Source organism: Colias philodice, chromosome 29 (assembly GCF_061535455.1).
Source record: "Colias philodice isolate Cphi_HAF_F1 chromosome 29, ilColPhil1 Martin Lab GWU primary, whole genome shotgun sequence".
Lineage (NCBI taxonomy): Eukaryota > Metazoa > Arthropoda > Insecta > Lepidoptera > Pieridae > Colias > Colias philodice.
Genome location: NC_143114.1, coordinates 60,883 through 74,900, shown reverse-complemented (window position 1 = coordinate 74,900; position 14,018 = coordinate 60,883). Strand labels below are relative to the sequence as shown.

Genomic DNA, 14,018 nt, shown 5'->3' with positions numbered 1-14,018 from the left:
GCCCGGTTTGTGGATCCCGATCACAATTGCTTCCTTCCACTTAGCGGGGAAGGTACAATTGGCCAGGAGACAATTAAAGGTGGCTACTAGGAGAGCGATAAGGGCGGGCGGCAGGCTTTTTAGAGCTCTATTGGGAATAGAGTCTCCGCCTGGGGACTTCCTATTGGCAAGTGACTTGATAAGTGATTTTACTTCGGTGGCCGTCGTTGGTGACAAGGGCTCGGCATCGATACGAGGGGTTTCAGAAAAACGTGCGATCTCTTGATTAACTACGTTAATGTGAGTCGAGTCGGTCAAGTCGAGACTGGGGGAACATTGTTCCTCTAAACTGTCAGCTAAGCATTCGGCCTTCTCAAAATCGTCAAAAGCGGGAGGTTGGTCAGGGCGAATGAGCGGTGGCGTGGCGGCAATGCCATCAGATTTGAGAGTCCTCGCAAGCCGCCAGTAGGCAGTGTGCGAGGGAGAGAGATCGCTAAGTAAAGAGTCCCACCGCTCGTTGCGTAATTCGTGAATTCGCTCTCTTACCTCTCTCTGTAAGGAACGAAGTATTCTACGGTTTTCGTCTGTCGGTGCTCGGTCGTAGGCGCGCGTCGCCGCGTTCTTATCGCCCACCAGCCTTCGTACGTCCGGGGGCAGATCCAACCGGTGGCCGAGGCCAACGGGGACCCGCCGGGACGCGTATTCAATCTTGGATTGAATGTGGCTGGTGACCGAGGAGACCGCGTCGAGCGCCTCTACGACCGTGTCGATTTTGTCAGGTACAGACTCCAGCTCTGGCGAGTCGACGGGCTGTAAGGCCTCGTGCAACTTTCGCCAGTCTACCTTCGTCATGTACTCTACGGTGGTGCTATCGGGGGGACCCAGTTCGAACAACACGGGCCTGTGATCAGAGTCGAGCTCGTGCAACGTTTCAACGGAGCGCAACTGTAGCGTCACGTTCCGCATCACCGCCACATCGAGCACGTCCTGTCTGTGTCCCGTGTTCTTCGGAAAGTGAGTCGGTTCTAAGGGGCCTACAATCGTGACGTTAAGTAGGTCAGTCAGTCGGTCTAGTCGTTTGCCATTGGCATTCTCGTAGGAGCTATTCCAGTTCCAGTGCTTGCAGTTGAGGTCGCCGGCCAGAATGACCGAGTCGCCCAGTGCAAGCAAGGCTCTGAGATCGCTCTCCAAGATTGCCTTTGACGGTGAGAGATAGACCGAGGCGATTATGACGGGTTGATGACCGGTCATAGACACCTTGATCACTGTGGCTTCTAAGTTAATTAGAGGCGGCGTGTCGATGGGCGTGCAGTGCAAGGCCCTTCTGTAATATATAAGGGTGCCGCCTAAGGGGCTGTTTACGCGGTCGTTACGCACCAACATGTAGTTGGCGATTCGCGGATTGCGGTTAAAAGGCTTAAGGAATGTCTCTTGCATTACTAGCACATCGACGCGCCGTCTAGTGACAAAGTCCCTAACTAGGTTAGTCTGTTTGAGAAGGCCGTCCGCGTTAAAAGTAACTACGGAGATCGCTCTAGGTTTAATTCTACTTGTGGTAGCCATTAGGGAGTCTTGTTGAGTTTTATTACCAACTCCCTATGAGCTGCTAATATATGAATTCTCTCTAGGCCGCTTTTGGCATTCCTAAGTTGGTTTGCAACTAGATTTACCTCATCAAAGTTGATTTCGTGAATATAATTCATTAAGTAAACGAGGTTTGCGATAGACTCGTCAGGCAAGTCTAATTCGGGTGTGTGCACTTTAGCTGAGGGCTTCGGTGCTATATGTATAGCGGGAGCCGCTGAAGGCGGCACCGCCACGCTCGACTGGGCCTGCGTCACTAGTGACGGAGGTTTCGTCCAAGCGTTTGTCTTGGGAGGTGGAGCCGGTATAAAGACCGGCTTTGGTTGTGGGGGTTGAGCCCCGGCGCGGGCGATCCCGCGAGGTTTGTTCGCCTTCTGGCGACCCCCCGCCCTGTGTTTGGGAGCCTTCGGGCAACCCCGGTAGTTCGCGGGGTGACCCGAAGTCTCACATAGTACGCAGGACGGTGGATCCTCATTAGGCAAATCTTTGGACCTCGTGCAATCCTCCGTGCCGTGGTCGCCTAAACATTTGACGCAGCGAGGCCGCGAAAAACAGTTACGAGCAGAGTGCCCGTAAAGTTGACAGCGATGACACTGTCTAATATAGCTGTGGGAGTCGGGTGTTTCCACCTTGAGCCCTGAGAGTTTGCAGCAATGCCGCATTTTAAAAATGTCTTTACCCTTCGGGGTACGATCTAGGACCGCGAGGACCATGTCATATGGTGCTTTAGTGATTCTATTGTGCATGCGGAAGCACTCCTGCACAGGGAAACCTTGGTCTTTCAAGTCATTGAAGACTTGATCGGCAGAGATCTCTTTGGGGATCCCTTTTATAACGACTCTTAAAGAGCGTTCCTCCGGAAGGGGGAACGAATGACCGCCTATGTTTTGGTCTCTTAAATATGAAGTGAAAACCCTGTGATGGGTAGACGTTAATAACTGAACTCGAATGTTGTCCTTAGTTGGACGAGCTTTGAAGGAGATTCCTTCACTATCTAAAAAGGCTGAGATCTTCAGCCACGCGGACTTATCCCTCACATAGACGGGGGGAGGGGAGGGCGGTTTACGCGTCGCGGCGTTGCCCGCGGTCGGGCCTTCGGGTGCCTGAGGGGCGGATGCCTGAGGGGCGGGGGGCGCACGGCTAGATTCGGCGCGCGCGGAATCGCGAACGGTCGCGTTCCGTTTGGCGGGCGGAGCAGCATTTTTTAGTTTGCGTCTCTTTTTATTTGTGACGGTTTCGAAGCCGTCTGACGAATTTGAGGACTCCGCCTCCGAAGCTATCGACTCTGGAGCGCTCTCGCACTCCATAACGGTCGGGGCTTCGAACCCCGCTTCGACTGCCACTGGGGACAGCGGTGGGGACTCAGGAGAGTCCCTTAACGGTTGCGCAACGGGCGCGGCAAGTTTTTGAGCCCCGGCGGCGCTGTGTGCTTTAAATGCATCCAGCACCTCCGGGTTCTCCCTGACTAAGAAAGCCATAAAGGCTTTTATATCTAGGTCCTCCAACGAATCGGACATCCTAACGGTTTTTAATTTTTCCTAATTGTCGTCCTAGCGGCCCTCCCCGCTTCCGGGCGGGGGGGGGGTTGTGTGCCTACACGTATGTATGTGTGTGTGGTGTGTTTGGTGCGTCCCGCTGGTGATAGCGGGGTGAGGTTGTCACTACCTAACAGTTCACAGAGGTCTTGGAGTGACCCCCTGCGAAAGCGTGACGTGGACCCGTCAGGAGTAGTTTTCGGCCGAGTCCGGGCGCTAGCGAGCAGTTGGAGTACCTGCCCGCCGTGGCAGTGCCTACTAAGAGGACCCCGGACTCACAGTCACCGAAAAGCTCCCGAAGCGGTGAGGCTGTACGCCGTTTATACAAACGTGCGGTATCTGCGCCCCACAGATACTTCCACCGGATGGTGTTAATTTCTCCGAAGCCCGTTTGACACCGTTAGGTGGGCAACGGAGAAACCGCGACTGGCGCGTCGAGAAACAAGAATTAGTTGTACGCTGCGAGTGCAGCTGCGGTTGCACCGCGACTGACCAGGTAGTAAACTACCTGAGCAGGCGGGGTGGGACCGGTCGCTTATCGATCGCTATTGTTCACAACAAAGGCGCGGGTCACTTCCCGGAATTTGCCTTTCGGCGAATCTCAGGTAGCGGTCCCCCGTCTCTACGGAGAACAATAGACGGCAGGTAGGGCGCTCTTGCTAAGCACGAGTGCTCAGCTCGAGTGCCAAACCCGGTAAGCCTGCGCTCCGCGCCATTTCATGTCGGACTTTTATACACACACATTATACACGCGTTTCGCTCGGCTCGCCCTCGACGCGCGACGGAGACGGATAGATATATCGTGCATATCGAGGGACTGCGTTAATAATCTTTGAATAATAATAATAATAACTCAATCACAACAATTGACAACATTTCATTTTTTAATCGCATATTTTAAGAGAAATTAAATAAAAAAAAAATAACGATAAATGTGATGATGACGTCATACATACGGAGGAATAAAAAATAAAAATACTATCACATTTACACTAGACATTAACAGGGTAGGTATGGCATGTGTCAAATTTCATATTAATGTAATTTTTTTTTGAATTATTATATAAATAAGTAGCTTGAAATTTTTTGAAATGTATATAATATATCGTCATTACTTAATTAACTTACTTGTGTTGTTATCATTATCCTTCTAATATTATAAATGTTACTATTTCACGCAAATATTACTGAACTGATTACAATGAACTTGGATTAACACATAGGATAGGTTTTATCCTGTTGAAAAAAAAAAAAATAAAAATCGACACAGCAAATTAAATAAGTAATTATTATTAACCAACTCTCTATCTATAAATATAGATCCCTCGTAGTTATTAAGTATAGTAGAGCCATTTTAAAATAGGCAACATTTGACAGTTCAACAAAATTCAACAACGTAACCTAGTAACGACGACATAGAATAACAAGATATTTCGTTTTGTTAGAACTGCACATTTGCTTAACTTTTTTCAATTACGACTAGGTACATAATATTAATTATAATAATAATGACCGATAAAAGTAATTTTTTTTTAAGATTTCATTTTATTTTACTGATAAACCATTCTAAACATAATAAATACCAGAGACGTTACTCTAAAAATCGAAATCTGACATCTAGAATCGAATGCTTCACTTTAATCGATGTTTACTGCGCTCAGGTGCATTACGAAGATTTAAGGAATCTACAACGGTACGACAATAATAATTCATCAAAACATGGATACGTCATTGTCGCTATTGAATTAATTGTAATTGCAGTTGATGATGATGATATAGGTATAAGTAACTTAATGATTAGGTAAATAATAAACTATTAATTAACTACCTACATTCGTGTTATTATCGATTCGTCATAATATTGTTACTACTCCTCTGTCTATTATTTAGGTATTGCTTATTATGCGTTATTATGCGACGATATTAAGTTAACACAATAATAATATTATAATAAATACGCAATTGTGAATCGTAGTCTCGTTCTCGCGCGGCCTATATAATATTTTGACAATATTAAAACGTGCGGGCGTTGCGGTGTGGTGTGCGTACTATGTACCTACTAGCTGTTAGTACCTGTGACTGTGAATATAATATTGTGACAAATATGTGACATTTATTTATAATATTGTCATTTCGTTATTGTGGCACATTCGTATTGTTATTATTTTTGTATTTAAAGGACGTTAAACATATTCGACCGATCGCCGAACTGTGTGTGTAGCCGGCCGCGCGGTCGTCGTTTGCGTTATGCTGTTCTACAACAGGTCACATTCATCCCCCTAAAAACCGTCGCAAACATATTATATGGCGATTACGAATAGTTTCACCTTAACGTCTGTATATCAGTGTATTGAGAGAGCCTTTTTCGAAACGACAATCGGTTTAATTACAGGTGAAATGATAATTTTAAAGTTGACACCGCGCACGCGGATAGCCCTTGGCAAAATTTAAACGTCCATCGCTATCGATGCGCTCCTCGAGCGTCGCGCGGGCTTGCACACTACGAGGGCCGATCTCAAAAGGGACGAGAGACATGTGAAACGTATACTTTTAAACGTTAATTTCACGTAAAATATACGTTCGAACGGAGGCATGTTAGTGAAAAGTTTCAAGCGCGACCGCGAGAAAACGTATCTCGATTGCACGGTTCCCCGTGAGGTAAACCGTCCAGTCGATTCCTACACTAGCGACACCGTACGTCGAATACAGTGAAACCTACTACCACTTATATATACTAATTATTATTACATACTATTGTCGACGTAAAGTTGAATTTTAATTAACAAAAATGGCAGACACCGCAGTCGAAACTGAAACTCCGGCACCAGCGTCGACGCCCGCGAAGAAAGCGCCCAAAGCAGCAGCAGCAGCAGCAGCAGCGGCGTCGGGAGGAGCCAAGAAAGCGGCCAAAGCAAGATTGGCGCACCCGAAGACGTCGGAAATGGTGAACACTGCTATCAGCGATCTCAAAGAGCGTAGCGGCTCTTCCCTGCAGGCGATCAAGAAGTACATATCGGCCACGTACAAGGTGGACGCGGATAAACTGGCGCCGTTCATTAGGAGATATCTCAAGGGCGCCGTCGAATCCGGCACGCTCGTTCAGACGAAGGGCAAGGGCGCATCTGGCTCGTTCAAACTGGAGTCAAAGTCCTCCGCGGCCAAGAAGAAGACCTCTCCGTCGAGCGGAGCCGCCGGCAAGGGCTCCGGAGCGGCGGCGGCCGTCAAGGTGCGCAAATCTGGCGGCGGTGGCAAGGCGCAAGCGGCCGCCAAAAAGACGGCCGTCAACGCAGGCAGCAGGTCCAAGAAGGCGGCGGCAGCCGCCGCCGCAGCAGCGGCCGCAGACTCGTCGTCCTCGCCGTCCAAGTCGAAAGCGTCAGCGGTGAAAGACAAGAAAGTAGCTGCAGGCAGAAAGAAGCCCGCCGCGGCCGCCAAGAAGGCGCCGGCTGCGGGCAAGGCGGCCGCAAAACCCGCCGCAGCAGCGTCGGCCGCCGCGCCGAAGGCTAAGAGGAGTGCCAAACCGCCGACGAAGAAGCCGAAGGCACCGAAACCGAAGAAAGCGGCAACGCCAAAATCCAAAGCGGCCACCGCCAAGAAAGCCTCGGCCGCGTCCAAGAAGTGAACGTGTGGTGTGCGTGCAATCGATCAATCGCAAGCGCAAGCGCAACCTAATTCGACTTCGAGGAAGGTTAAGGTTGGAACTGGTTATGCAGTGCAGCGGCGACGGCGAGTGCATCGGGCACAAGTCTCAGCAAAATAGATGTACATATTATATATATCTATCGCCAAAAAGCCCTTCTCAGGGCTAACATATATTTTCGAATGCGCACTCACTACGAACGTTAACGTTTCCTTCCAATTTGCGAGGACGAACAAGCAACTTGTAGGTACCTACACAATAAAACTACAATTATTACAATTTTACAAATTACATAATAGTTATGTAACATCATAATATATTATAGTAGCAACTAGCAACATGCATGCACAATATAATAACAACAAGAAAATCAAATCTACTACTAACTAATCTACAGCTTTACGTTAGGTTAGGTTTAGGTTTAGGTTTAGGTTAGGTTAGGTTAGGTTAGGTTTCTTAAAAAAAAACTACACAGAAATAGGAGCCCCGCGAAGCGGGGCTCCGTCGACGCGCAATGAATTAAGGAATAAATAAAAAAACATCAAAATATACCTACGTAATACGTACGGTAAACACACACGTTACTTTTTACCTTCAACTTGCAAAATAAAATATTATGTAACTATTCATCGCACACTGCAACACGCTACCACACAGACACAGACACAGACACAGACACAGACACCGCCCGCCCGCCCCACACCAGCGCACGCCGCCCGACCGACCGCCCGCCCGACGCCCGACTCCCGATAGTACATTTTACCGAAACTTACTAAATACCTACTCTCTAAAATCTATACATACTGGTATGAATAATTATTAATAATTATTGATGGTTGTCTAGACAACACAGTCTGTTTCTGTCACCTGACAAGTTACTTTAAAAACAATCAACCACGGTACAGATACAAGTCTTTTCGACATCGTCATAGATTGTGACGTACGTACTAATCATTATTATTATGAGTAACTAGCGGTCCGCCCCGGCTTCGCCCGTGGTACATGTTTACGTTTTCTCTACGTAAGAACCATCCTCGTACTTCAAGGAATATAATAAAAAAAGAATTATCGAAATCGGTTCAGCCGTTCTCGAGTTATGCGCTTACCAACACATGTTGCGATTCATTTTTATATATAAGAAGAAGAAGAAGAAAGAAGAAGAAGAAGATAATAATATTTGGGGATGCTGTACACTGAATCAAAAAAAAAAAAATATCATTTTGCATGTATGTTAAGAGATGAAGCCTCGCTTAAATAAAAATATAAATAAAATATGTACATAACAATATAAATTATTATTATTTGACACGGTCGTGTTCACTGCGCATCGCTCGTCGTTTGTGTTCGCTCGCATTTCACGGCGTCATGCCCACCGCAATCACTAGGACGCGTAGCCGTTATATATTAAATCAGATGGTGTCTTAAAAAAAAAACATACTTTAGTGATCGGCGCGTATCGTTGTACGTATCAGTTTTTTCGTTTATTATAATATTATCAAAGAAAACAGTAAATAATGTCTGGACGCGGTAAAGGCGGTAAAGTGAAGGGGAAGGCAAAGTCACGTTCCAACCGTGCCGGTCTGCAGTTCCCCGTCGGCCGTATTCACAGATTGCTCAGGAAGGGCAATTACGCGGAGCGCGTGGGCGCCGGTGCCCCGGTCTACCTGGCGGCCGTGATGGAGTACCTGGCGGCTGAAGTTCTCGAGTTGGCCGGCAACGCGGCGCGCGACAACAAGAAGACTAGAATTATTCCGAGACATCTGCAATTGGCCATACGCAACGACGAAGAGCTGAACAAGCTCCTCTCCGGCGTGACCATAGCACAGGGCGGTGTATTGCCTAACATTCAGGCTGTGCTGCTGCCCAAGAAGACGGAGAAGAAGGCCTAATTGGATTGCATTGCATTTACCAATAACGCTACAATTACATATTTTTATGTATGTTCATCATAATATTATTATGAATTGTTCAAAAGGCCCTTTTCAGGGCCGCAATATATGTCTTGACAACAACGATAGATAAGAGTTTCTAGCAGCCTAAACTCTCATCTCTTCAGTGATCGTTTACCATTTGACACGTACCAGAACATGAATAATATTAATCTATGTATATTAAACTAGCTGCGCTCCGCGGTTTCACCAGCATTTAATATTATATTATAATATAGCCTTTTACTTGATACTGGACTATTTCTCCTTTTTGCAGAGGACAATACCTATATTGTGTTTTCTAGATGATTGCGCAAGTAACAGACAGACAGACAGACAGAGTTACTTTCGCATTTATAATATTATATTATATACGAAGTGTCTAGTCGTCCGCTAAACGGATGAATAAAATAAATTTGTCGTCCGATTACCGGATGAATAAAATAATTTAATCGTCGACCTACGTGTGCCCTCCTTCCCCCCCCCCCCCCCCCCCCACAAAAAACCTATAATACGTGCGGCAGTTCTCTAAAGAAACCCCGATAACCTAACTATATAGATAAATAGATGTTATCGGACGATTCAATTTTTGATTTTATTCATCCGGTAATCGGACGACTAATTTATTTTATTCACCCGTTTAGCGGACGACTAGCGCTGTCCTATTATATATTATAGTATGGATAACAACAAACAATTGATGGAATATTACCATACCTTTCAATGCTGCCTGCCTTTCAATTTTCTCGGTTTTGGAGACGACTGTATATGTTTTTATGTTTCCATATTATGCTTTCCATAAATAAAGACGATGCTTAATTTGTGTGTGCACATGCACATTTTTGTGGTTATCCTAAAAACAAATTCATAATAAATTATATACCATCATGATTTGGCTCGATATTTTTATACATGTTACATAATTTTTTTTCACTCACAACCATTTTATTATATTAATTAATATAACAACGCGATGCGATTTCATGTACTATCTTTGAATCAATATTATATTTATTTTGACAGACATCGTCAGTTTGATTTATTGGTGTCAATTAAAAAAATAAAAAAGTTTAACACAAATAAGGTTTCATATATTATCTTTAATTAAGATATTTTAAAATAAAACCCTCCTTGATGATTCCCAATTCGACTGTAGTCTGTACTGTTATTTTACCTCAGCCTTATGTGATTTAAACAAGATAAAAAGTAAAACAACTAAAACCCAACTACGACAAAAAACGACGCTGAAAAAGTATAAAACAAAAGTTAAATTGATGAACTAATAAAGAAGCTATGAACGAAAAGATGTGAATTATATGCAATCAGCCCATGAATACAGGTAAAGTCACAAGCAAATGCTAGTAATATATATAGGTATATATATATATACTAGCTGGTGCGTTGTGCGCGGGCTGCAAGCAGCCCGCGAGCCCCTTTTGCCCCTGGGTTGAAGCAATAGGGCAGTCATTTGAAAATGTATCAAAATTCCCCGTCAATTTGTTATTATTTGCAAACAGCGATTCCACAGTCAATCGAAAGTGCTTATAAATTCCCAATTCAAATATTTTCTATTCTGGAATGCTGTCGACCTTCGAGGGTGCGTGGTGCGCGGGCTGCAAGCAGCCCGCGAGCCCCTTTCTCCCCTGGGTTGAAGCAATAGGGCAGTCATTTAAAAATGCATTCGAATTTCCTGTCCATTTGTTATATCTCCTAACAGCGATTCTACAGTCAGTTGGTAATGCTTATGAATTTCCCATTCAAGTATTTTCCACTCAGGGAGGCTGTCTACCTTCGAGGGAGCGTGGTGCACGGGCTGCAAGCAGCCCGCGAAGCATCACAGAGCAGAAATCTTCAGTCATTTGAAAATGCATTAAAATTCCCCGCCAATTTGTTATTATCTGCTAACAGCGATTCCACAGTCAATCGGAGGTGCTTATAAATTCCCAATTCAAATATTTTCTGCTCTGGGGGGCTGTCCACTTTCGAAGGTGCGGGTGCGTCTCATCCCGGGGCAGAAATCTTCAGTCACTTGAAAATGCATTCGAATTTCCTGTCCATTTGTTACTATATGCTAACAGAGATTCTACAATCTACAGTCAATGATAAAAAATCATTGATTCGTGATGAAAAATACACTAAAAAGTATTAAATAAAAATAACTACGTTAAAAAAACCGACTTCAAAAACGGAAAAGTAAAAAATAAAAACGATTTAATATACCTACTTAATTACTACATAATATTTAGTTATGCTATTTACCTTACTTGCAATTCAAGAACTACATTATTCGCAATACAAAAATACGCTATTTTCGATACAAAAACAGAGAGTAGTGTGCTACTATTGGTGTAAGTCCTACGCTTATAAAGCGTGAACGATTGGCTTATTCACTCAATAAAATATTTATTTATTTATTTAAAAAACATCACATGCCATTACAGGACAATGCCCAATGCGACAGAGATACAATGAAACAAAAAATAAACTTAACTAAATTAAAATAACATACATAAATTAACAAAGAAATATAAGCTTTAAATAACTTCTTAACAAAAACAGATTAACTGTAATATCACCCTTGCGAATTCAGTTTAATATGTGTGAAGATGTATAAAACATATTGAAAACTTCAGTCTTAAAATAAATAAATAAATAAATAATTTAGTAGCGTCGATTAAAATCGAATTCATTATGCATTAAAATTCCCCGTCAATTTGTTATTATCTGCTAACAGCGATTCCACAGTCAATCGGAAGTGCTTATAAATTTCTCATTCAAATATTTTCTATTCCGGGGGGCTGTCCACCTTTGAGAGTGAGTGGTGCGCGAGCTGCAAGCAGCTCGCGGCTCATCCCAGGGCAGAAATCTTCAGTCATTTGAAAATGCATTCGAATTTCCTGTCCATTTCTTACATCTGCTAACAGCGATTCTACAGTCAGTTTGAAATGCTTATAAATTCCCAATTCAAGTTTTTTTTCTACTCCGGGAGGCCATCTTCCACTGAAGTTGCGTGGTGCGCGGGCAGCAAGCAGCCCGCGGCGCGTCCCAGGGCAGTTATCTTCAGTCATTTGAAAATGCATTACAATTCCCTATCCATTTGTTATTAAGTATCTGCTAACAGCGATTCCCCAGTCAGTTGAACCTGCTTATAAATTACTTATTCAAATATTTTCTACTTCGGAAGGCTGTTGACCTTCGAGGTTGCGCGGTGCGCGGGCAGCAAGCAGCCCGCGGCGCCATCTTTTGCCATTGCTATTCAATCACCCTTCCTACTATGGAAATTTCCATACAAAATTTTCGAAAAAAAAAATTTCGCGTTTTATCAAAACTTCTTATATCCCTGGAAGCGGACCAGGTTTTGAAGCATTTTTTACTTCGGCGACCCCGACCTAAGTGCCACCGGTTCAGAGAGCCGTTGAATTTCGTGATGTATGGAAAATGGAAACCGGGGGTCGGAGAGAAATTCTGAGTATGCAGTTTTGTAAATCTGACCGATCAGAGCACAGAAGTCAATTTTCAGACCGATCGTGAAGTAACCGGCGTCACCATCTTGCTTTGAAAAATTGGCCATTTTTGAAAAAAAAAATGGCGTCCAATTTGAAATTTCTCGATTGCCCTGGTAGCACCCCATCTTCTTGATCATTTTTTAGTTCTACACCCCCAAGCTATCTTGCGCCGTTTCGGAGAGCCGTCGAATTTTGCGTTGTATGAAACTCGGAAACCAGCGGTGGAAACTCGATTATGAGTATGCCAACTTAATGTGCGGCTCGATTAAAGCCCCTGTGCCAAGTTTCAGCGCGATCGGACCAGCGATGGCCGTTTTAGAAATTTGTATGGCGGCGGCCATTTTTCCGCCATTTTGAATTTTTTTCACTTTCTGTGGTAATTGCTCGAGGTCTACTCCAAGTTTAGTTCGAGCACCCCAGATGTAGCTGCTACCGTTTGCGCGGGCCGTTGACCGTCTTCGCGGGCTGTGAGAAAGTTCAGGGTTTCATATTTTTCTGGATATCCTGGGAGCTGGGCGAGTATGAATGCGTCATTGGTGTGTTTCTCCATTGCACCACCTCGGCTATAGGCACCTTTTTATGTTTGCGCCAAAAATGGAAAAATTCCAAAATCGAGCGACCCACTATGGCTCCCTGGTAGCGTCCCAGGGTGGTGATCATTTTTAGTTCCCGGACCCCCCACCCAACTCGCACCGTTTCCGCGGGCCGTTGGATTTTACGTTGTATGGAAGTCGGAAACGGGGGCCCGGAGCCACTCGAACGGGGTACCGATCGATTCGCCGGCTCGAACAGAGCACGTGTGCCAAATTTGAGACGTAAGGATTCATAAACGGCGATTTTGGCAAAGTACGGCGGCCATCTTGTTTTCGCGAAAATCCCCATTTTTCCACCCCCCCTGGTAATTGCGGTAGTTCAAAAGTAACCTAACTCGCTCGTCGCTTCGCTCCTCGCTACTTCTTTGAGTATTTACGCCGGCCGCTGACGTGACTTGCTCGCTTCGCTCGCTTGGCTAGTGCGGTAGTTCAAAAGTTAACCTGACTGGCTCGTCGCTTCGCTCCTCGCTACTTCTTTGAATATTTACGCCGGCCGCAGACGTGACTTGCTCGCTTCGCTCGCTTGGCTAGTGCGGTAGTTCAAAAGTAACCTAACTCGCTCGTCGCTTCGCTCCTCGCTATTTCTTTGAATATTTACGCAGGCCGCTGACGTGACTTGCTCGCTTCGCTCGCTTGGCTAGTGCGGTAGTTCAAAAGTTAACCTAACTCGCTCGTCGCTTCGCTCCTCGCTACCTATTTGAATATTTACGCCAGCCGCTGCCGCTATTCGCTCGCTTCGCTCGCTAGGCTCGTGCGGTAGTTCAAAAGTTAATAAATATTTTCTACTCCGGGAGGCTGTCGACCTTCGAGGTTGCGCGGTGCGCGGGCAGCAAGCAGCCCGCGGTGCCATCTTTTTCCGTTGCTATATTCCTTCCTACTATGGAAATTTCCATACAAAATTTTCGAAAAAAAAATTCGCTTTTTACCAAAAATTTTTATATGCCTGGAAGCGGACCAGGTTTTGAAGCATTTTTTACTTCGGCGACCCTGACCTACCTGACACCGGTTCAGAGAGCCGTTGAATTTCGTGATGTATGGAAAATGGAAACCGAGGGTCGGAGAGAAATTCTGAGTATGCAGTTTTGTAAATCTGGCCGATTAGAGCACAGAAATCAATTTTCAGACCGATCGTAAAGTAACCGGCGCCACCATCTTGCTTTGAAAAATTGGCCATTTTTGAAAAAAAAATTTCGTCCAACTTGAAATTTCTCGATTGCCCTGGTAGCGCCCCATGTTTCTGATCATTTTTTAGTTCT

At 45.0% G+C, this 14,018-nt stretch overlaps 2 protein-coding genes across 2 annotated transcripts; both read left to right on the top strand.

Annotated features, from left to right (window-relative positions):
- The first annotated feature begins 5,791 nt into the window (after nt 1–5,791).
- On the top strand, nt 5,792–6,744 carry LOC149475576 (uncharacterized). Its single transcript, XM_089713121.1, has one exon. It carries the CDS (start codon nt 5,887–5,889, stop codon nt 6,715–6,717), a length of 831 nt encoding a protein of 276 aa, XP_089569247.1. The 5' UTR covers nt 5,792–5,886; the 3' UTR covers nt 6,718–6,744.
- Nucleotides 6,745–8,220: 1,476 nt separating this feature from the next.
- LOC149475575 (histone H2A) lies at nt 8,221–8,914 on the top strand. Its single transcript, XM_089712571.1, has one exon. The coding sequence runs from the start codon at nt 8,250–8,252 to the stop codon at nt 8,622–8,624; it is 375 nt and encodes a 124-aa protein (XP_089568697.1). The 5' UTR covers nt 8,221–8,249; the 3' UTR covers nt 8,625–8,914.
- Nucleotides 8,915–14,018: the final 5,104 nt, after the last annotated feature.

Bases quoted from the DNA above. Each gene is read 5' to 3' on its own strand.
- LOC149475576 (XM_089713121.1), top strand. From the start codon at position 5,887: ATGGCAGACACCGCAGTCGAAACTGAAACTCCGGCACCAGCGTCGACG.
- LOC149475575 (XM_089712571.1), top strand. From the start codon at position 8,250: ATGTCTGGACGCGGTAAAGGCGGTAAAGTGAAGGGGAAGGCAAAGTCA.